Genomic DNA, 24,350 nt, shown 5'->3' with positions numbered 1-24,350 from the left:
AGGCAGGACTCACAGCCAAACATTAGGCAGAGTTTGGGAATCCTGGGAAGGAGAAGGAGAAAGGAGTGTAGGAACTAGAGTGGTCAAGGACACCATGGGAAGGCTCACACAATCCACTAACCTGGGCTCATGGGGCTCGAAGAGACAGTCAACAACCAGGGAGTCTACATGAGACTGACCTAGGCCCTCTGCATATATGTTACAGTTGTGTAGCTTGGTCCTCTTATGGGACTCCTAACAGCGGGAACAGGGGCTGTCTCTAATTCTTCTACTGGCTTTTGGGAACCTACTCCTCATACTGGGTCACCTTGCCAGGTGCTTAGTCTTACTGAAACTTGATGTGCTATGTTTTTTGATAGTCATAGGAAACCTGCCTTTTCCTGGATGGAGATGGAAGAGGAAGGGATTGGGGAGGGGAGGGGAAAATGGAGGAAAGGGACTGGGAAGGGAGGATGGGGGGAGGCTGCAGCCGGGATGTAAAATAAATAGATGATTAAAAAATAAGTAAATAAAAGGGGCACCTAACAAGGAGGTACAGAACACCCACCAACACATCAGCAGACCAACTGACACTAAGTGATCAGTAGGTGAGTAACTCTCAACTGTCTCCGGGGCTTCCGCTCAGCACGTCCCTCTGCTTGACACTGCCTGCCTACACTGCTGCTCTCCCATCTGGCTCCGCATCTTGAAGCAGCTCTGTATTTGGAACCTGCCCTGCAACTCAGAAAGTTCTGTGACTGGGCCCTCAAGTCACTGTCTTCATGTATGTGTGTGTGTGTGTGTGTGTGTGTGTGTGTGTGTGTGTGTGTGTGTGTGTGTGTGTGAGTGAGAGAGAGAGAGAGAGAGAGAGAGTTAGAGGATGACCTTGGGTGTTGTTCCTCAGGTGCACTTCATCTTTCGTTTGAGACAGTCTCTCATTGGCCTGGGACTCTAAGTAGACTAAGCCCACTAGCCAATGAACTCCAGACTCACCTCCCATTTTACCAGCACTGCCAGGGATTGACTGCAGCTTATCAATGAACCACCTTCCCATTTCCTTAGGTTGATATTTATCTAACCCCTTGAGTGACTCTCCGCATGTGTCTGCTCTTGACCTCACTGACCTCTGTAGCACAATCTTTTTGTAGCCCACCCCCTCCAAAAAAGCATCTGCTTCTCCTAGCACAAGCACACACACAATCATATATATCAGGTAGGTAGATGATAGATAAGTAGACAGATGATAGATATAGTGTGTGATGTGTATAAAACTGGGATGATGTATGTGATCTTAGGATTGATATTAGTAGTTAAGGTTGGAATAAAATAAACTGTGAGGCAACCCAGATGGCTTAGCACATAAAGATACTTGGCCCTTCAGCCTGGTGACTGAGTTCAATCTCTGGAGCCTAGGACAAGGGGAAAACAGAACTGATTCCACATGGTCATCCTTTGAGCACTACATTCACATCATAAGATCCCTCAAAATAAACTTTAAATTAAACCCTGCAATTGTAATGTGAAATCAGGACTAGTTGGTAATTCAAAACCGACAAAACTGACATCACTTGTGAATTATTTTTCCATAAGTTTGATGTCGTGGAAAGACAAATTTCTCAGTTTGTTTCTGAAGCAGCTCGCTTATGACCAATAGGTGAAAAGCATGAAGTTTCTTCCTGGGGTGATGAGAATATTAATTGTACTGATGTCTATATTCTATCTGTGAATATACCAACCCCCCCCAAAAAACACTCCATAAATACCAACTGAACTTGTACATGCTAGGCAAGTATTCTACCGCTGACCTGCATCTTCAGCCACAATTGTAAGGATTATATGTGTAAACCATACAGTGGATATATATATATATGTGTGTGTGTGTATATATACATAATACAAATAATATACATATACAATATTATATATATTATATATATGTATATTATATCCCAGTAAAAGTGCTAATGAAAAGAGAAACAAAAACCAATCCAGCCTGCTTGGCATGACTGCTTCAAGTTTCAAAATAGTCTCTTCTGGAACAGTGTTGAAACTAGTCTTTGAAGCTTCCTCAGGCAGTTCTGGGTTCACAGCAGAAAGTTCTCCAGAAGTGTTGGCTCATTTAGAGTACAGAAGAAAGAACAGACCACCAGAGGGAGGTCGGTAGGCCCCATGACCTAGCCTGATCATGAGGCTCTGCTTATCCTCTTCTGCTAGGTTTTAAGCACTCAGTACAGTTAGGTGAGGTCAGCTAGGTACACCAGAAGGCTGACGTGTGGTAAGCCAGGTTTACTTAATGTTTAAAGGAAAGAACTCCTTTTTTATTTCTTACCTTGGAAAACATTGAATTGAGCTGCTTTCCAGAGCCATAGTAACCCCCCTGGGAGAGGAAAAGCTTCACTTGTTCCTTCACCTGCTCTTCGTCCAAGTGCCAACAGTTCTCATCGTCGATGCTGGCCCCAGCTGTGGGGTCAGGGGCGCCTGTGAGGAACAGGAACAGTGTGATCAATGCTCTGGATTCCCATGCCACACATTCAGCTGTGTGGCACACTGTGAGCATACAGATGTGATAGTGCTTTGGCCACTCTGTGGGACTTCAGAAATGTAAGATGTGTGCCAGTTTCAGGTTCACAGAAGTCACAGTTGTAGCCTTCTAAGGTCTCTGACTACTGAGAAGCCTAGAATGAAATACACACATGCTGTGGGGGTGGGATGGGGTGGGGTGGTGGTGTGGGGGTGGTGGTGGCACATGCCCTTAGTCCCAGAACTTGGGTGGTAGAGGCAGGTGGATTGGATGCCTGGTCTATAGAGCAAGTTCCAAGACAGCTAGGGCTACACAGAGAAACCCTGTCTTGAAAAAGGAAAAAAGAAAAGCAATAAAGGCAAAAGAAAGAGAGAGAAATACATGTCTGCTTTTGTTAAATATATATGTGGTCTCTGTCCTTTATTTCATAGCATGCCACTATTTTTTAAAAAAAGATTTTCATTTTATGTGTATGGATGTTTTGTTTGCATGCATGTCTGTGCATTACATGTGTGCAGTGCTTGCAAAGGCCAGAAGAGGGCATCAAATCCTCTGGAACTAGTTACAACTGGTTGTTAGCTGCCGTGGGGATTCTGGGATTCAAACCCAGGTCCTCTGTAAGAGCAACAAGTACTCTTAACTGCTGAGCCATTTCTCGAGGCATGGCATACAACTTTAAAGTCCTTGGAATTTTCAAACTGGTGTCTTTCTGTGTGCTAATGAGTTGCTGATGACAGTCAAGACAAGCTAGGCAGCTTCAGGGTTGGCTCTGCTCACGCAGGCAGAGAGGTGGGACATTTAGTCCCATGTGTCAGTCTCTACTGAGGAGAAATAGAGTCCTGAAGGTTAAATTGCTCACCAATGGCCAGTGATTTAAACAATCATATCTATGCGATGACACTTCCAGAAAAACCCAACAGCGCAGAATTTGTAGAGCTTCCAAATAGTGGGACACGGGGGAGGGTTCTCAAGAGCAGCATACTTGGAGAGGGTACGGAAGCACAGCCTCTGGTAAGATATGCTTTGCCCTATGTATTTTCTGGTTGTGCCTTTGGTAATGTTATAATGAACCTGCAAATGTAAGTAAAATATTTCCCTGATTCCGTGAGCTGCCCCAGCAAATGACATGAACATCAGGAGAGGAGTGTGGGAACTTTGGTTTATGGTCAGTCAGTCTGCCAGCTAGTTAAAGGCTGTAACAACCTGGGCCATATGACTGGCATCTGAAGTCGGGCAGAAGTGACAGTCCCGAGACTGAGCTTCAACATGTGGGCCTTTCACCACCTCCAGGTAGTCAGTATCAGAAACGAACTGTATTAGAGGACAAGCTGGTATCTGTTGTGGAACTAGGTGGTTGATGTGCAGAGAAAAAAATTCCCACACAGTTGGTCACAGAGGCATTCTGTGCTGTATGGTAGGGGAAACTTAGTTTATTTCTCCTCTGTATCTTCAAAATACAGGAATAAAAATCATAACACCCCCCCATCATAACACCCCCCCCCGAAAGTGATATTTATTATTTTGTTTTGCTCCTCTGTAAAGTTCAAATCTGTATTAATATACATATATTATTTTTAAAACTAAAAATATTTTATTAGAACATAAAACTCTTCTTAGCTGGGCAGAGTGGTACATAATCTCTAATCTTCAGCACTCAGGAGGTAGAAAGCAGAGGATCAGGAATTCAAATCCATCTTTGATTACATAGTGAATTTAAGGACAGCCTGGGTTACATGAGACATCTTAACAAATAAACATATGTGTTATATTGTATTTCACCATAAAACTATTTCCTAAAGCATAACAGAGCTGTAGACATGGTGACATGATTTTATAAACTTATATTCATGTTTCCTTCATATCTGGGCGGACCTCAGCAAAACTGCTTAAAACACAGCTGGAGTTATTCACATGGACCTCTTTCCTGAAAGTCTATTGGCTCCTTGCTCACATTTCAATCCCTAGCCAAATTCAGATGAATCCTTTATGAGCACAGTGCTGGTAACTGTTAAGACCGTTATTTTGGACATTTTTGGGATGTTTTAGAACCTAATCGGTAGCTCAGGAAGAAGGAACTGAGATAAATTAGGTTAAGCAGGGGACTGGGTTTCTGGATACTCTGGGCCTAAGGACTGAGGAAAGAATAACAGTGGTCCAGCAGCTGAAGGCAGAGGCAGCTGGATCAATTATCATCCTAGGTGATTCAATTAGGGGATGAAAAAGCAGAATTAGGAACCTGTCCTAAGAAGAAAGTTGGCCTTAATCAACTGGCTGCAAGTATGGAATGATATCACCTCTCAAGACTGGAGGAAGTATGAAGAAAAGCAGAGAGCACTCTGGATCCACACGGTCATAGCAGTTCATAGCAGTTGTGGAAGAAATCTGGCACATTAAAAATACCTAGTGTACGCCCTACAGAATATCCTGCTAGCATAGGACTAGGTCACTGTAGAATCTTCAAAGTGATTAAAAGTCAAATTTCACCCAAAATGTTTTCTAGTTTGCTGCTGGGTAGTTAAAGAAAAGGAAAGGAAAAGAAAAGAGAGTAAGGCAACATTTAGGTAAGATACAATAGAAAATCAGTGTTAAGACTATACAGTCATCTGAAAAAGAGCCAAGAGGCCGTGTGTGTGTGTGTGTGTGTGTGTGTGTGTGTGTGTGTGTGTGTGTGTGTGATCATGCCAAGAATCACAAAATATTTAATAAGGCAGTTTCATTTGTTTTTAAAGATTTATTTCTTTATTTATTTATGTACATGGGTGTATTGTCTATATGTATGTCTTCATATAAGAAGAAAGCATCAGATTCCATGGGACTACAATTATAGATGGTTGTGAGCTGCCATGTGGGTCCTGGAAATTGAACCTGGGTCCTTTGGAAGTGCAGAAAGTGCTCTTAACCACTGAGCCATCTCTCTAACCACAACAGTTTCATTTATGAAACATTTAGCCAGGTGCAGTGACACATGCCTCTAATCCTAGCAACTTTTGAGGCTAGGGAAGGAGGATCTCTTTGTTGAAGAGTTCTAGCTGGCTTGAGCAATACAGTGAGATCTTAGTTGAAAAACAAACTAAAACAGAGCAAGCAATATATACCAAGAGCCTAATGTGTAGCAGAATTAGTGTCAAATACTGAATATAGTGATAAACAATATAGTTCTTGTCCTCTTGGAGGCTTTGGAATAGCTGGAGAGAAGGGGATAAACAAATAATCATATGCATATTTTTCCTGTTATGCTGGAGATTGAACCCAGAGCCTTGTACATACTAGCAAGAACTACTTTCCCAGTTCTTTACACACACAAAGTTTCATGTGAAAAGAGAAGCCACAGTAGGCTTAAAAAAAAAAAGAGCCTGGAGGAGTGAATGGGAGTCTTCCTGGCACAGAGTAAGGGAAATACCGAGTTTACTTTTGTTCAAGACAGCATGAAGTCATAAACTACACTGTAACTGAATACAACTGTAATAGAAGAGAAGAAGACATTCTCTCAAGGGAATCTCATGTAAAAATATAAACAATAGCCAGTTCATGCACTGTTTGGTTAGCCAAAGAAATGTGGACTTTTTCCTAATAACAATAAGAGACAAATGAAGGATTTTAAATGAGAAATAGAGCTGGGCAGTGGTGATGCAGATCTTTCATCCCAGCACTTGGGAGACAGAGGCAGGAGGATCTCTGTGAGTTCGAGGTCAGCCTGGTCTACAGAGTGAGTTCCAGGACAGCTAGGAGTACACATAGAAACCCTGTCTCAAAAACCAAAACCCACCCCCACCCCCACCCCGAAAAAAAGAAGGAAATGGTGTGGGCAGGTGTAGTGGCATATGCCTTTAAACCCAGTATTTGGGAGGCAGAAGCAGACAGAGCTCTCTGAGTTCAAGACCAGCAGCATGGTCTACATAGTGAGTTCTAGGACAGCCAGAGCTACAAAGTAAGATCCTATCTCAAAAACAAACAAAACAAAACAAAAAGAAATGGTGTGACAATATCTGTAGTTATAGAAAAATCACTTGGGCTGGCCCTACGGAGGACAGAATAAAGGGGAACAATGTAGCTATCTAGGTGGAAGATCATAATGGTTTAATTTAGAGTGATGGTGCTATAGAAATTAAAATCATGAAATATTTAAGATGACAGACTTTGCAGTGGAATACATGTAGAAAGAAAAGATGTTAGAGATAAATACAGGTTTGTGGTGTCTACAGCATAGTGCTAATCGTTAAGATGGTGACTAAGCAGAAGAATGAGCAAGTCTGAGGAAGTTAACTCTAGCCAGTGTGCAGCTCAGTGGTAGAACACTTGCCTAACACATGGAAGGCCTTCAGTCCAATCCCTGGTATCAACCAAAATTAAAAAGGTAAGAGAATGTAGACTGTAAATTCACATTTGGATCCACTGATCTTAGGATGTCTCTGTAATATAAAAGTCAGGTAGATATATACACAAAACACACAAGTGCTGGACTGGAAAAATGAATCTGTGACTCATGATAAACAGATGATAGTTGAAGTCAAGGGGATAGCTGAAATTATCTATAGAGAGCCCATAAAATGAGAAAAAAAAAAGATTAAATAAGAAATGCCCACATTCAAAGGTCAGATAGAGGAGGGTAAGTATTTAAAAGTAAGTGAGCAGAACCATTTCAACTAGGTAAGCAACACCTGGAGTCATTAGCTGTCCACTAACTCAGTGTCCAACTTGATTGATTTAAAATTAAGATACATTAAATTAAAATGTTCTTATATAAGTTTATTGGTTTGTATATTTGAGCCTTCTCATAAAAAGAATGAGAATGGGGTGACTTACCTGGTACTGGTAACATGTCAAAGTAAATGACACTTTAGTGAGATAGTCTGGGTTCTATCGGGGCGACAGGAGAAGAATCTTTTATAAATAGTTACTAATCAAGCCACAGTTAAAGGGCAAAATTAGTTAAATAAGAAATATCACACCATCTCTAATGTAAGATCCTCTGATGGTCTACTATTACCAGTAGGCAAGTCCACTCTGAAGCATTTAGGGAACTGGCTTTTTCTCATGAGGCTTTAAAGGACACATGTCCTAAGGGAGCTTTTAGGTCTGAGGAACAATTTTTTTTTTCTTTCCTTCTTTCTGTCTGTCTCTGTCTCTCTCCCTTGAGTCAGGGCCCATGTAGCTAAAGTTAGCTTTGAACTTGCTGTGACGTGAGGACGACCTTGACTCCTTGATCCTTTTGCTTCCACTTTCCAAGCACTGGGTTGTAGGTGTGGCCACTGTACCAAGTCCTTTTGTTCTTAAACATCTTTTTGAATTATAAAAGTAGTATATACTTACTATAGAAATTATACCAAAGCATAAAAAATAAACACCTGTAATTCTATCAGTTATAGACTATCACTATTAATATTACAATGACTCTCTTAGTCTTTTGTTCTGTACACACAGGCACATATTTAAGTGTGTGTACATACAGTATTTTTTATTGTTTGTTTGCTTTTATGTATATGAGTGCTCTATCTGCATGTCTGCCTGCACACAAGAAGAGGGCATCAGATCTCACTGTAGATGACTGTGAGCCATCATGTGGTTGTAGGTAACTGAACTCAGGACCTCTGGAAGAGCAGCCTATACTCTTAACCACTGAGCCATCTCTCCAGCCTGAGTTTTTGTTTTTTTTAATTAATTAAATTCTATTTTTAAAAATTAACTAAATTCTATTTTTATTCCAGCTTTAGGGACTGGACTCAGGTCCTTGCACATGCCAGGCCAGCACTCTAACACTGACCTACATCCCCAGATCTTAAATATTTAATACAACTAAATTATGAGAATTATACAATTTATAGTAAAGATTGATGAATTATTACACAGTGATTAAAACCGTGTAACTACCAACCAAGTCAAGAAGCAGAATGCTACCAACTCCTCAGTCCAAACATCTATGGAGTAGAAATGAATTGCTTTAAGAAACTAAGAGTTAGGCCAGGCGGTGGTGGTGGTGGGGGGGGGGGGGTGGGGTGGTGGTGGTGGCGGTGGTGGTGCACACCTTTAATCCCAGCACTTGGGAGGCAGAGCCAGGTAGATCTCTGAGTTCGAGGCCAGCTTGGTCTACAGAGCAAGATACAGTACAGGCACCAAAAAACTCCACGGAGAAACCCTGTCTCGAAAAAGCAAAAGGCAACCCCCCCCCCAAAGAAAGAAACTAAGAACTAATCATAGTTGTTTAGACAGAATGAACTGATTAAGGTTAAATTACTACAACTGTAGGAAAATTCCAACCTCTTAAAATACAATGAAGCAACAAAGTAGAGGAAAAAGGGCTGCTTTGGTTGGTTGGTTGGTTTTGGTTTTTTTCCAAACAGGATTTCTCTGTGTGGCTCTGGCTGTCCTGGAACTCGCTTCGTAGACCAGGCTGGTCTTGAACTCCTGGAGATTTCCCCTGCCTCTGCCTCCCAGGTGCTGGGATTAAAGGTGTGTACCACCATGCCCAACGAAAAGTGTTGCTTTTAACAGTGGTTGTGAAAAAGGTAATGTTTTTTAAATCAAGAAAATGTTACATAATTACCATTCACTTGGTTGATCTCTGAGTTGGAAGAAAGAATCTCGTCTGCCAGCTTTTGTGCAGTAGGAAGAACTTCGGTGTGATGTGCTGTGATTAAATATTGAATAAACTTCTGTAGCTGGTCCCTATTCATCTGGAAAAGGGTTTCTGAGATAGGAAGACGCAATTTGACTTGGTCTGGTTTACGGATCCTGTAGAGTGAGAGTGCTACCACATGAGCACAGTAGAATATGTCCTTATTCCCACAGCCACAGGTCACGAAGTGATTTTGCATCGATCAAAACTGATTGCAACTTTGTAAGTCACTGCTGGTTCAGAAGCAGTGGCTGGTTCAGTTACTGTGCCGCTCAGATGGAAGCCTAAAAAAAAACAAAGGAAAACATCCTGTTTAGGGAGTAGCAGGAAACTTAAGGGGTTAATCAATTCACAATTCAGTGAGCATCTCCTATACAGGGAGTTAAGATCTGCCTGGATAACCCAAGCTCAGTGAGTGAAGTCAAGTACTGTACTGAAGGAATGCACAATCCAGAAAAACAAGATTCCTTTATCTTGGAGTGAATCTTTTGAACTAATGTAAAATGTTTTTAATATTCTTTTGTGCATTTTTTTCTGGAAGGATAGTTCATAGTTTTCATTACAGTCTCAAATGGTTAATAAAGAAACCCTTAAAAGAATTCTTGTAGATTTTGAACTCTAAGTGATGATAAAGACAAGTCCGCAAACAACACTAGTACAATCTAGAGGAAAGTGAGTGCTATAGACGAGATGGAAAAAATAATTCCATGAGGAAGAATTGAAAGACCCTAACCCTTCAGGCTTACACCCCCAAGCCCCAGGAGAATAAAGAACTAAAAAGAAAACTAGTTCCAAGGGCAACCTGACTCAGCCATTATTCAACCACCCCTGCCACAATGTAACAATGTAAAGAGATCTCTGTTAAGAGATGTGCTCAACTGTGACTGGGATAGTTGCAAGTGTTCCAGGAAGGACCACTGTGACCTTTGTGTAAACTCCACTCCCGCCCTGATAACCCCCCTTGAGGTTTCAGGAAGAATGTACATGCGGATGTGACTGTACCCATTCTGTGATCAGACCATGATCTTGTGAAACGAAATTGTATGGGAATTGTAATCTTATGGCTTTTGTGGGTTTTTCCTTTAAAAGCGCCAATGTGACTACAGTACAATGTGACTCTTGCTCTCTGGAGCTGAGTTTACCCGACTGTACAGCCGCATTAATAAACACCTCTTGCTGTTGCATCAACTGGATCGGAGTCTGGGTTCTTGGGGCGCTCTCCCCTCCCCCCGAAGGTAGTACCCTGGGTCTGAGGTCTATCAGAACCAAAGGAAGAATAAGTATGATTAAGGACATTTCATCCTTAAAAACATACAATTCCAAAATGGTGACCATATGGTAACATCCAAAAAGCAAGAAACCTAAGACACAGGAGAACTTGGTGCAAGCATACCCTATGGTACCACATCCCTGTTTACAAGGCATGTAACACCAGTAACTGTTTAATGCAGTAAGAATGCTTTATTTATTTTTTGAAACAAGGTGTTGTGTAGCCTAGGACATCTCCAACTTGATATGTAGTCAAGGATGCCCCTGGAATCCTGATCCTGCGGCCTTCACCTCTCTGGGTGGTAGGATACAGGATGTCCCACTACTCCCAGTCTCATGCTTGTGCACCAAGACCTTTATCAACTGAGCTACCTCTTCAGTCAGAACACAGTAGTCTCTGAATGAAAGAAGTAACAGAAACAAGAGCAAACATTGTCCCCAAACCTGGGGAAACCAACTACTTCACCAAGTTTTCTGGTATCCCTATGATGATTCTTCACTCATATTCTCAATGGCACATGCTGGCAAAACCAAATCAAAACAACCCTATGTATATCATAAAACCACCCTACTTACTAAGTACTCCAATGCCCAAGAACTATAAACTTTAAAAATAGTGTCTTTTTTACCAGTTATGGATCTTGAAGATGATGGACAGATCGAGGAGAGGCAGTTAAAAACAACATGTAACATTTATCCCACTATGTGGCTCCAGAGGCCACAAAGGCCAACATCCTAATTCTTTCCTATAACAGGCCTGTCTTTTCAATGCAAAGTAATCAGGAATGGTGGACATGTAGAGACTTGTTTTTAAGAGAATACATAAATAGACTGCTGCTCCTATTGTATCTCTATCACGCCATATACAAGTTTGAAAAACAATTTTTTGGAGGGAGGCAGAGATAGGTAGATCTCTGTGAGTTCAAGGTCAGCCTGGTGTACCTAGAGAGTTTCAGGACAGCCAGGTTACATGGAGAGACCCTGTCTCAAACAAAACAAACCCCCACAACCAATTGAAAAAAAAAAAAAAACAACAACAAAACTCTTAATTACTTCAGTATTGAGTGGACCCTGAATAAAGCACCAAATATTTTCAAGGAGTTCCTGTTTAGTTTTATAAGTAGTATATTTTCCCCCAAATCACAAGCAAGTTTTGCCATAAAAAAGAAATGTTTTACTTCACGTTTCTATTCCAATCTGTGATTTTATACTCCTTCTCTAGCCAGCTCTATCTTGTTTAGAAATATAAGAATAAAATCTCTCTCTCTCTCTCTCTCTCTCTCTCTCTCTCTCTCTCTCTCTCTCTCTCTCTCACACACACACACACACACACACACACACACACACACACACACACACCTTTAATCCCAGCACTTGGAAGGCAGAGCCAGGCAGATCTCTGTGAGTTCGAGGCCAGCTTGGTCTACAGAGCGAGATCCAGGACAGGCACCAAAACTACACAGAAAAACCTTGTCTTGAAAAACAAAAACAAAACAACAACAAAAAAGAATAAAATCATACCATAGTCCCTTCTACATTACATATCATGATGGCTCTGATATCTCAATTTCTAGGAAAATCACTGGTCTTTTCAAGATACCTTCATGCTATGGCCTCTGAGCAGGATACCCACTTGTAAGCATGTTACACTTTCTTTACCTTCAACATACACCAAGTATCACTTGGGCAAGAACCAGCAAACCAACAAACCCATGGTGACAGCACATTCCTTTAACTGCACACAGTGCTGGGACACTCCTGTAACTGCACACGGTGATGGTACATTCCTGTGACTGCACATGGTAGTGGGCATTCTTATAACTGCACACGTCGACGGCACATTCCTGTGACTGCAGCACTTGCACATGAGTTTGGGGCTTGCTTGGGCTACATAGACATAGCAAGACTTTGTCTCAAAAAACAAAAACTAAAACCATCAAAATGTCCTCACAGGGAATGAACAACCAAGTGTCTGGAAGAAGTACTTGCTAGAATTTGCTGTGCTCAAATATGAACCAAACACGATTTGTTTGTTAAAAACCCATGGCTTGTGACTTACAACAGGTGTGGTTCTCCTGCCTATTATAATGACAGTACAAGAAGTAGTAGAAATGGTCTGAAGATGTCCCTCAACATTGTTCTCATCATTAAAAAAGCTGAAGAAGCTGGGTGGTAGTGGTGCATGTCTTTCATCCCAGCACTTGGGAGGCTGAAGCAAGTGGATCTCTGAGTTTGGGGCCAGCCTGGTTCCGGGACAGCCAAGGCTACACAAAGAAATCCTGCCTTGAAAAATAAAAAAGCTGGAGAGTCCACAAAACAGACTGAACTCAACCTTGAATTAAATAGAAAATACTAGAGACATTTTTTTTCCATTTGGACATATAAATATATACCATAATATAATAATATATTATATTGTATAAATGTGGTGAAATTTCTTTTTTTCAAATAAGGAAAATCCTATATTCTATACTGCTTAGCTCAAATATCACTTTGCATTAAACCTCTTGGTACCTCAAGTTGTTGAATCATTAAATGAAAAAGCTTTAGCATTTATGCCTGTGGAGCTTATATTCTAGCTTACAAGATTTTATCCAGAATCAAATAATAAAGACCTAAGAAATAATCATTTCATTGATTGCCCATAACAGCTTTGTAATTTGCATGATTATAGACATAAGAACAAAAACTTAAATGACCATAATTTCTGAAATATCTTGGGCTTTAAAAATTAGGAATAGTACAGAAAAACCCTGTCGAAAATCAAAAAAAAAAAAAATTAGGAATAGTAGATTTATAGTGATCCTTTCAAATCAGTGTACATTCCAAATACAGCCAATTGCTTAGTAACCCCCTCTTTAACTGCCAGTGCTAGGGACCGAACCCAGAGCTTTAATGCACCCTACCATTTATTGATCAATAAAGAATTTTTAAACAGTAACACTTTCTGAACATAAACACATGCTGGGCATTTTCTTTTGTTTTTAATTTTTATTTAGTGTCTCTCTCTCTCTCTCTCTCTCTCTCTCTTCTCTCTCTCTCTCTCTCTCTGTGTGTGTGTGTGTGTGTGTGTGTGTGTGTGTGTGTGTGTGTGTGTGTGTGATTGGAGTAGATGTCATAGTCCTGTGTGATCAGAGTAGAGCTCTTTGAAGTCAGTTCTTCCTTCCACCTTTATGGGCTTTGGGCATTGAACTCAGGTCCTCAGCTTTCATGACATGTGCTATACCTGCTGAGCCATCTTTCTAGCCTATTCCCCTTTTATTGAAACTTCCACACTATCTTGTATTTCTGGTACCTAATATAGAAACTAGCATAGAATAAACATTTATAGAAATAATGTTTACTGACTACGACAGTTTTATATCCTTTAATGTCTCTCCACTGATCACAGGACAGTGTATCATGTGTTGGCTTCTTTTTCAGTCTCTTCACACTTGCTCAGCACACTACCACAACAAACTTACTGAGGGATTCTTTACCATGGCAGGGTTTCTCCATTTTCTTTGCCTTTATGCTTTTGTATGTGAGATTCCCTATACCAGCATGACCTTCTCACCCCTTCTCATTCTGGATTCTCAACTCACATGATATTTACTGTAAGAGTCTTCCCTATGTCTTCGGACACATAGCTTCTTCAGGGCTCTCATTTTCATTAGTTTTATCTATTTGAGCAAATGACTATCAGTGTAATTAAGAGTTTCATGTTTGTCTTCTCCCTTTAGATTGTGAACTCGTTGTAAACAAGAATTTGTTTTCATCTTTATATTTTCAACTGGCATATTGTAAAGGCTTAATATGTATCTGTTTATAGATGAATGAATAAGTGAACTCTAAATTTAATCTTTACATATTCATATCTGTAATTCACAGAGGATTATGTTTATAAAATTCCTGATTTTGTGATTAAAATATATCAGTAAATTAAACAATTTTACTGGGATGGTGAACAGAGTAACAAGAATTTACATACAAAGTTAACTGACAGTCTTCCTGTCTCAGGGCAGCTGTTGTTGAAGCTGCACTGGCTGCAGAGATGACATCTACCAGCCCTTTTGGATGCTCTCCCCAGAGTCATGTGTTTGAAGTATGAGGATGCAATTTTCAGAGCCAGTGATACATCCTGTCTTGAATGTGGCCTGGTTGTAGGTGCCTAGGTTATCAATGCAGGATATGAGCAGAAAATTTTCAGCAATGAAAAAGCCAGCAAAAGATTCATCTCCAGCTGGAGGTTCTCAGACTCTCCTGAGTGATGGATGTTTGTCATGACTGGAAAGGGAACAGGAGCTGCAAGTTTTGATGAGTTTGGCAATTCTAAGCATCAGAATAAGAGAATAATGAGGAGCTCTAGACAAGCAATGACAAACTCATTCAAGGAAATCACCACATGACAGACAGAAGCAACCTTTCTTGAATTACAGTGGATGGAACAAATACTTTATTCAAGCAAATCTATGAGGGAAAGAGCTGATGCCACTGTAACTTCTGTTTGCCGCCTGTAGACAAGAGAGGTTTAACTCAAGCCATTAAAGACGTAGGTTCCATAGCATCTTTCTACGAAAGAGACTGGTCAGTGTTTTAAACTGAGAAAGCTTTAGAAAGCAGAGTGGAGCGGGGGGTGGCGCACGCTTTAATCCAGCACTCGGAGGCAGAGCAGGTGGATTCTGTGAGTCGAGGCCACTAGAAGTGGAGGGCGCTACAGAGAACTGTCTCGACTTCCAGATGGATCAACTAATATACTTTACTTCAGATGACTATATACTGAGCCTGCAAGGCTGTGGAACTGGACAGGAGTCCCATTTCTGTGGCCTCGGCAGATATTTACATGACTTTGCAGCCAGCAGCCAAAAAAATAACCCCAAAAAGAAAGTGGAGACATTGATAGTGTTGCTGGTGTTACAACTACAGTCCTACTGACTAATCTATCTTCCTTAAGCCCCTTCAAATTTGATAACCCACTGGACATAATATGGATAACCCATAACTATAAATTGAGGCAGCTACCGACACACTCTTTTTTTTTTTTTTTTTTTTTTTTTTTTTTTTCGAGAGGTTTCTTGTGTGCTTTGCTTTCTGTGTGTTGGTAGCCAGGTGGTCAACTCACAGAGATCGCTCTCTGCCGAGTGCTGGATAAAGCGTGCGCACAGGCACGACACACTCTTATGTACATAAAAGCTTTGCCTATTGTACACAGCCTATACACAGTGCTGGTTGAACCTTTAGCGAAGAAAAAAAAAAAAAAGAGATGGAGTATATTCCAGGCTAAGAATTATTACTTAGTGTTTTGTATATATATTAGTAAAACATACTTAGTGATTTAAAATTCCTATTGAATTTGCTTTTTTTCTGTAATGATTTAGAGACTGTATTTTAGAACATATTTGAAATTATATAATTCTCAAATAAAATGTTTTAAAAACAATTTATATAGAAGTTAATAATATTGATATAACAATATTCTTTTCTATAATTCATACCTTAAATAGATAGCTGTTAGTTTTTGCTGGTTTTTATAACCTTTAATTTTTTTTTTTTTTTGAGACAGGGTCTTGTAGTTCAAACTGGCTTTGAATTCAGACCAATCCTCCTGTTTCAGTCTCTTGAATGCTAAGATTTCAGGCATGTACCACCATATCTAACTGTTTTAAAAAATATAGAACACAGGTGGTGATGAGGCACGCCTTTAATCCCAGCACTTGGGAGGTAGAGCCAGGCGGATCTCTGTGAGTTCGAGGCCAGCCTGGGCTACCAAGTGAGTTCCAGGAAAGGCACAAAGCTACGCAGAGAAACCTTTTCTCGAAAAACCATAAATAAATAAATAAATAAACAAATAAACAAATAAATAAATAAACAAACAAACAAACAATATAGAGCACGAAGGCTGGCAAGATAGCTCAGCAGGTTAAAAAGTCCTTGTTGTGCAAGCCTGATTGATGATAGAGTTCAATCCCCAGATTCCATACTGGACAGAGAGAACCAACTAACTCCTGAGGGCTGTATTCTGACCCTTACATGGTGCTATGACATGTGCATTTCCACATTTTCTCTCTCTCCTTCTCTCCCTCCCCGCTCCTCCCACAATTATCTATCTATCTATCTATCTATCTATCTATCTATCTATCTATCATCTAGCTATCAAGACAGGGTCTCATTATATAGCTCTGGCTGTCCTGGAACTCACTATGTAGACCAGGTTGGCTTCAAACTCAGAGATCTGCCTGTCTCTGCTCTTCAAGTGCTGGCATTAAAGGTGTGCAATACTATGCCTGGCTCAATAATTTTTTTATTAGTAAAAACAAGCTATTTTATTAGCTAACACTTAGTCCTTACATGCTAGACAGTATATTTTAATTGTTTTCTATATGTTAACGAGTTAGGTCCTCAGAACAATGTAATGTCTGCTCTTTTTCCTTTCAGTAAGAAAACTGAAGCGCAGAGAAATAAAGAAGTCATTCAACATCATCCAACCTTCTTGAGCACAGGCAATCTAGTTCCACAACCTGTACTGTTAGCCATGATAAAGTGAGTATGACACTACTGGATCTGATGGATGCATCCAAAACTTTATAAAAGTAATTAGCAAGCATAATTCTACAAAGACAAGAGTCCTCCATTAATGACAAGTCAGTAAACTCTGACATCTGCCTGGTTTCCTGGGCAACTGCTCGATGCAAACGTAACTATCAAGTGCTCCGCAGCAGTCTCACAGGAGGAGCGAGACGGGCTCATGAACACAAGACAGCGTCTCACCATGGCACGCGAATCATCTGCGGGGAGTTCTAAAGGAACACTTCTCTGCACAGCCCTCTGACACCATTCAAAGGCCTTTGTGTTTCTGAGTGTAAGAAAAGCCCCAGCAAAGCCTGGGCAATTAGAACCACTTTACTCGCTGCTCTTTTGATTCCCAAGGCCTCTAGGCAGGTGCTAAGGCAGGAAAACCAATACGGATTCAGCCGACAGCAGGAGTGCTGGGATTTACTAAAAGGGTGTGTATATATATATATAATTTGTTTACTTATATTTATTTATTGCATATACGTGTGTGTATGTGTATATGCCTATGGGTGCATACAAACTCGGGTTCTCAGACTTGGCAGGCACCTTTACGGGCTGAGCCATCTTGCTGGTTCAAGAACACTTTTTCTTTTCTTTCTTTCCTTTTTTTTTTTTTTTTTTTTTTGTTTGTTTTGTTTTTTCCAGGCAGGGTTTCTCTATGTAGCCCTGGCTGTTGTGAAACTCACTATGTACATCAGGCTGACCTTGAACTCAGAGATCTGCCTGCCTCTGCATTCTGAGAACTATTCTTAAACTGGGCATGGTAGCACATGTCTTTAATCCCAGCACTGGGGAGGCAGAGTTACTTTCTTTTTTAATCTGTGACCTAGAAACACAGTAGCCACGAGAACTCTTAAACCCCCTCCCCCCTCCAAGAATAACATTTACAAAATAACTAGTTTCCATCTTAGAAAACTTAACTCCCAAATTTAGGCGCTAATGTCCAAACAAGAGCACTGGAGCAGCTCCAAAGAGTAACAGTCAAACACAATCAAAGCGGGAGTCAGTGCCTGAGTTATGATTCCAACAGCCCTCAGTTCCTCTTTGCCTCAGTTTCTTAATTATGCAAATAGACAATGCTTAATCAGATTCATGTGAAAGTGCTTTGTAAAGAACACATTTCCCCCAAACACCTCTCAATAACAATCTCAACTAGCCTGGGCCAGGGCCTATATAAATTCCCAGGAAGCAGATGGCGCCCACATAGTGGATCAGGGTGTGGAAGATAAAATGAGGGGCAGTATTGTTATTCAGGAATACAAATGATGCTGCCCCGTTACTCTGAAAGCTACTTGGTCTGTTTGTATTAGAGAGGTCACCCTAAGCTTCTCAGAGCAGCTGAGTAAGCTGAAGGGCCCTTCTTGCTGCCATCTGCTCCCTTCCCAGACTCCTCTGGCAAATCAAGAGGTTTCCTTATATTAACCTCTAAAGAACAGCTATGGCCCCTTTCTCAGCATCAGCCTTAGAAGGCAGCAGTCTCTGCTCTCAGTACTAGCAACCAGAGTTAAAGAACAAAGCCTCCCAAGTCCAGGCATTCACTTCTAGACATAACCTTACATCACCCAGTTTTCCAGTTGTTGTTGGTTGTTTTTTTTTTTAACTTGCAATCCTATAAGGGAATTAAGTTTATGTTTTTAAAGTTTCCGTTTTTTTTAAACATTATTTTAGAAATATTTTATGTTAAAAAGAAAACACAAATTTCTCTGGAAAATTCATTTAGATATCTAACATACAGAAAATACAATCACCTTAAAGCAGTAATTTCACCAGGCATGATGGCACATACATGTAATCCCTGCAGTACTTGGGACATGGAGACAAGTGAATCAGAAGTTCAAAGTCATTGTCACCATCAGCTACATAGTACATTTGAAACTAGCCTGTGCTTCATGAGACCTTGTCTCAAAACAAAAACAACAACATAAACACATCATATAGTAATTTTATGTTCCTGATAACCACTTTATGGTGCAAGAGCAAGTTATCTTGTATACTGGTGGGTAACCAAGCAATTTGGAACTATATATCAGTAATCTCTTTGATGCACAGATTTTAAAGAAACTATCAGCCACCTCAAATAGCTCTCTGAAAAAACAGTGTGCACAGGATCCGCACCAGGTCCTCTGCATATGTATAATGTCTTCTAATTTAGTTTTTCTCATGGGATTCCTGACTGTATGAATAAGTGCGTTTCTGATTCTTGTGCCTTTTCTCCGGCCCTTTTCCTTCTGTTTGCCTTGTCCAACTCCAATGTGATAGTTTTTACTTTACCTTTTTTTTTTTTTTTTAAGGCTTTTTCAAGACAAGGCTTCTCTCTGCAGTTTTGGTGCCTGTCCTGTATCTCACTCTGTAGACCAGGCTGGCCTTGAACACATAGGATCTGCCTGGCTCTGCCTCCTGAGTGCTGGGTTATTTTATCTTCTTATATTTTACTTTGTTGCATTTTCTTATTATTTCTTAAAAGCCTGTTCTTTTCTAATGAGATACCGAAAGGGAGTGGATCCTGATAGGAGGAGAGGTGGGGGGAACTGGGAGGAGTAGAGGGAGGAGAAACCATAATCAGGATATATTATGTGAGAAAAAGAATCTATTTTCAATTAAAGGAAAAAACCCATCAAGCCCATGTACAAGGTATATACGTTGCCAAAATAGTTGTTATAGTCCAACACTACCACTTGGGTTCTGTGTGCATATATGTATATCACACATATACATACACACACATACCAGGACAGGCTGGCCTCAAACTCCCTATATAACTCAGGAAGATCTTGAACTTGTATGCATATGCAAGACAGACAGGCAGACAGACACACACCAGGCTGGCCTCAAACTCCCTAGGCAGCTGAGGAAGATCTTGAACTTCTGATCCTCCTGCCTCTACCTCCTAAGTGCTGGGATTACATGTATGTGCCACCATGCTCTGTCCATTCAGTGCTGCAAATAGAATCCAGGGGCTTGTGTATGCTAGTAAGCGTTTTACCAACTGAACTACATGTTCAGGCCCCTACCTAGGTTCTTAATTCAAACAAAGACAAAGGCAACATATAATTGTAATCTTATTTCATAAACTACCATGCTCCATTCAGGAGTCTGCATCAATAGGGTAGAGGGTATTAAAAAAAACCCTGCTTTTCAAAAGGAAAACAATATACATAGCTATTTTTGGCTGACCACAATATTGAATGATCAAATGTCTTTTTGAGTCTTCAAAATAGTATTCAGATTTGTTTATTTATTTTTGAGACAGCACTTCTCTATGTAGCCTTGGCTATCTTGGAATTTACTCAGGAGGCAGAGGCAGGCGGATCTCTGTGAGTTCGAGGCCAACCTGCTCGGATTAAAGTTGTGTGCCACCATCTCCTGGCCAGATTTATTTTTTGATACATATTTATTACATATTTGTGAATGTTTTGTTTCAGGTATGTGTGTGGCTGGTGCAATGGTGTTCAGGAGAGGGTGTCTGATCTCCTGGAACAGGAGTTATAGATGGCTGTGAGCCATCATGTAGTTACTGGGAACTGAACTCAAGTCCTCTGTAAGAACAGTTCATGCCCTTAACTACTGGGCCAGCTCTACAGCCCTCAGATTTATCTTTAAACCAGTATATTTACTTAAAAGCTAAGTGTCTGATGCACACCTATAATCAGTGTTGAGCCTATGGCAGGAGGATCCTGCGTCAGAGACCAGTTTGGGCTCTATTGTGAGACTATCTCAAACAAAAGAAAACTCACAGAAACTATTTTCTGTGGGGAAAAGAAGTTCCTTCAGGGTGGATATGATCAAGATACATTGTATACATCTATGAAATTGTTGAAGAATAAATAGAAGATTTAAAAAAAGATTTCTTGTTACTTCTTTGAGATTGTGTATACTGAATTAAGTCACCAAAATATACTACAATTATATTTAAATGAAATATACATAATGTGTGTATGTGTTTAGAACAGTGTCTGCCATACCAGTGTACTAAAAATGTTGTCATTTTAATGTTCTGACAATAACTCTAGCTGCTCCCCTTATTTTCATCTCATTTCAAGAACTCCTTGTTTCTAGCCTCAAATTATCTTTAAAAAATGCCTATGCATAAGCATCATATGAATTTTAATTAAGTTCTTATGAAATAAAAGCATAATTTTCAGATGATCTTAACCCTCGTCTTTTCTAAACTCCATGACATTTCATTTCCAATATGGCCTTTTTAATATGGAGATGAATGCAAACCCCACATCACATTCTTCATTTAAGGATTTCATACATGGTAAGAACAACATTCCTAACATGTATAGCATTTTGGTCAGGGCCTCATAGCACCCTTTGGCTCTCTAGTCTTTTGTTCCATCTCACAAATTGACCTGTGTGGGGTAGCAAGAATGTCAACACAAATTCAATTGGGACAATCCTTTTCATTCTGTTAGAAACTGGAGCAAAATCACTTTTTATACTGTGTATAGTAACCTGATTCCAAACAAAAACCACCCAGATAAAAGGCATTCTCTAAGTTTTTATAGGGGTTCTAAATGCATTCACATCATTTGGATATGAGCAGTTCTTCACAAGAAAAATCTCGAGTGTTAGCAATTCTTCTGAGTCAAAATTATAGCACTCCACAATCCCATCAACTGGCCAGTAACACCTTACCTTCTCTCACATGGCTTTTTAAAAAATTAATTAATTAATTTATCTTACAGGAAAGCCTTGCTGCTGTAACCTCAGCAGCAGTGGTTCTCAACCTAGGGATCGAATATGAGATATCCTGCATATCAGATATTTACATTATGATTCATAACAGTAGCAAAATTACAGTTATGAAGTAGCAACAAAAATAATTTTATGGTTGGGGATCACCATTGTATCGGGATTTCTTTGGGGCCACCAACCAGCTCACAAATCATGACATGGAGACTTATTATTAGTTATGAATGCTTGGTCTTATCTTATGCTTGTCCCACTGGCTCTTATAACTTAACCTGTTTCTCCTCATCTATGTTTTGCCTCAGGGCTTTTTACCTTTCTTTCATTCTGTATGTCCTACTCCATGGCTGGCTGGCTGGGAGCTGCCTGGCTGGCTGGCCCCAGGCATCTCTCTCTCTCTCATTCTCTCTCATCATACTTACTCTTTTCGGCTTTTTATTAGACTAGTCAGGTGCCTTAGGCAGGCAAGGTGAAACAGCAACACATCTTTTCATAGTTAAGCAAATGCAGCATAAACAAGTGTAACACATCTTTGCCTAGTTAAAGCAACAGTCCACACCACACCGCACCATGAGGCACTGTACCGCAGGTGGCAGCACTAGGAAGGTTGAGGACCACTGCCACAGAGGCTCGTTCTCATGTGCACTCCTTTCTGTTGTGTGTGTGCACTCTGCTTCTTTAGACAGAGTCCTTAACACAGTTTTAGAAATCTAAATCTAAATAGTGAATTATGCATTTATAGGTTCTCATTTTCATGTAATTTTAAAAAATACCTTTTTAAACATTTATTTTGTGTGAATGTGGGTGGGGGTAATGAGCAGGTGCCATGGTGTGTGTCAAGGTCAGCAGACTACTTGTGGGAGTCAGTTCTTTCCTTCTGCTATGTGGGTCCTAGAGATCAAATTCAGGTTACCAAGCTTGCTCACACAAGTGCCTTTACCCACTGAGTCATCTCATTGGCCCCTACACTGTGAATCATACATTTATAGTTCTCATGTTCAAGTGACACTTTTATTTTAAATCATTTTTAACACTTACTCATGGGAAGGTTATGTATGTATGTACGTGCGACAGCCACATGTGGAGGCTAGAGAACAACTTGTGGGCCTCTGCTTTCTCTTTCCACTATATGGGTCCCAGAGGTAAAACTCAAGTTGTCAAGCTTGGTGGCAAGCACCTTTACCCATGGAACCATCTAGCTGGCTCAATTTTTCTTTCTTTTCTTTAAAGGAGGTTTAAAACAGTCATGAGCTAAGCTAAAGTGCAATTTGCTATGACCTGATTTCAGAACGACAGATTAGAGCTCCAAAAATACATGGGCATTGGGGGAAAAAGAATTCATAGGAATGAGTTGCAGATTCAGACTCACTTACTGGAGTACCTGTGGGAAAAGTAATAAGTCTAGCTGAAGTTTCCTCCATCTAATTTATGTCTGGATTTGAGAATATCTCCAAGAACAGGAAGGTTCCTGAGATTAAGAATACAGAGGAGGGCTGGTGAGATGGCTCAGTGTAAAGATGCTTGCCAACAGTGGTACTGGGTCCTGGGCTCATTGCATGAGTTGGCTGTTTGAAACCTGGGACTTATGCAGGGACGCTTGGCTCAGTCTGGGAGGAGGGGACTGGATCTGCCTGGACTGAGTCTACCAGGTCGATCTCAGTCCTAGGGGGAGGCTTTGCCCTGGAGGAGGTGGGAATGGGGGGTGGGCTGAGGGGAAGGGAGGGGGCGGGAGGGGGGAGAACAAGGGAATCTGTGGCTGTTATGTAGAACTGAATGGTATTGTATAATAAAATAAAAGGAAAAAAAAAAAGATGCTTGCCAAACAACTCCGGTAACTTGATTGCAATCCCTGAAACCTACATAAAGGTGGGAAGAGAGAACTGACTCCAGAAACCTCTCCGCACCTACACACATGGGCTGAAGTACATGCACCCCTGCAGCAGTAGTAGTAAGTTAAAAAAACAAACAGACAGATGTTTTTGGAGGCAAAGATAAGCAGAGTCTTAAGGTTAATGGAAAGACTCTGACCTGAGAGGTAGCTAAAGGTAAAAAGTTCAGAGTCCATGGAGCTCAACAACAGATACCAGTCTCTGCACCAAAATATTATGCAGGTAATAGCTTTTTCCTCATGCATAAACAGTGGGAAAAGAAAACAAACTAGGTTTTTAAAAACAGAAGTAATCCTAAAATTTAGTAAACATTTGAAAAAATGATACTGAGATACGTCGATGTCCACCAGGGTAGAGTATTTAAACATTTTTTTTTTCAGAGTGAAGAGTAGTCTTAATGACAAATGAGGAGTGGTATAAGTTGTTATAAGGTGTTATAAAGGGCAAGAACAGAGCTGTCAACCAAGGCTTGGGTGAGGAGAGCTTTGGAAAGGCTTCCAGGCAGTAGTGATATTTACCTGTTAATTTGTGGTGCTGGAGATCATACCTAGGGCCTTGTGTGTGCTAGGCAAGTGCTCTACTATTGAGTCACATTACCAGCAGTTCATTCTTGAAAGGTGAGTAGGAAACATGTTGGCCATCAACATTAGAAAAGTTATATAGAGAGATAAACACAGTAGACAGAGTGTCCAGGTAAAGCACTAGGGAAATGAGGATATAGAAAGGAAATAGCAGTGAGAAAGCCTGGCAGCAAGAAATATAGTACAGTATAGTAACTGTGCTTGTTTTCCATTACTGCATGTAGCAATTATTAAGAATGTGGTGACTAAAA

The 24,350-nt window shown here is 40.4% G+C and overlaps 1 protein-coding gene across 1 annotated transcript in view; it reads right to left on the bottom strand.

Moving 5' to 3' along the window:
- Zswim5 (zinc finger SWIM-type containing 5) overlaps positions 1–24,350 on the bottom strand; it is a 113,677-nt gene that overhangs the window by 28,663 nt on the left and 60,664 nt on the right. Inside the window, 3 exon segments of the mRNA XM_028889808.1 lie at positions 2,309–2,457; positions 9,042–9,299; positions 9,302–9,397. Of these exon segments, the coding sequence (XP_028745641.1) occupies positions 2,309–2,457; positions 9,042–9,299; positions 9,302–9,397 (503 nt within the window).

The sequence above is a fragment of the Peromyscus leucopus genome, chromosome 2 (genome assembly GCF_004664715.2).
Source record: "Peromyscus leucopus breed LL Stock chromosome 2, UCI_PerLeu_2.1, whole genome shotgun sequence".
NCBI classification, from domain to species: Eukaryota; Metazoa; Chordata; class Mammalia; order Rodentia; family Cricetidae; genus Peromyscus; species Peromyscus leucopus.
This window is presented reverse-complemented; position numbering and strand designations above follow the sequence as displayed.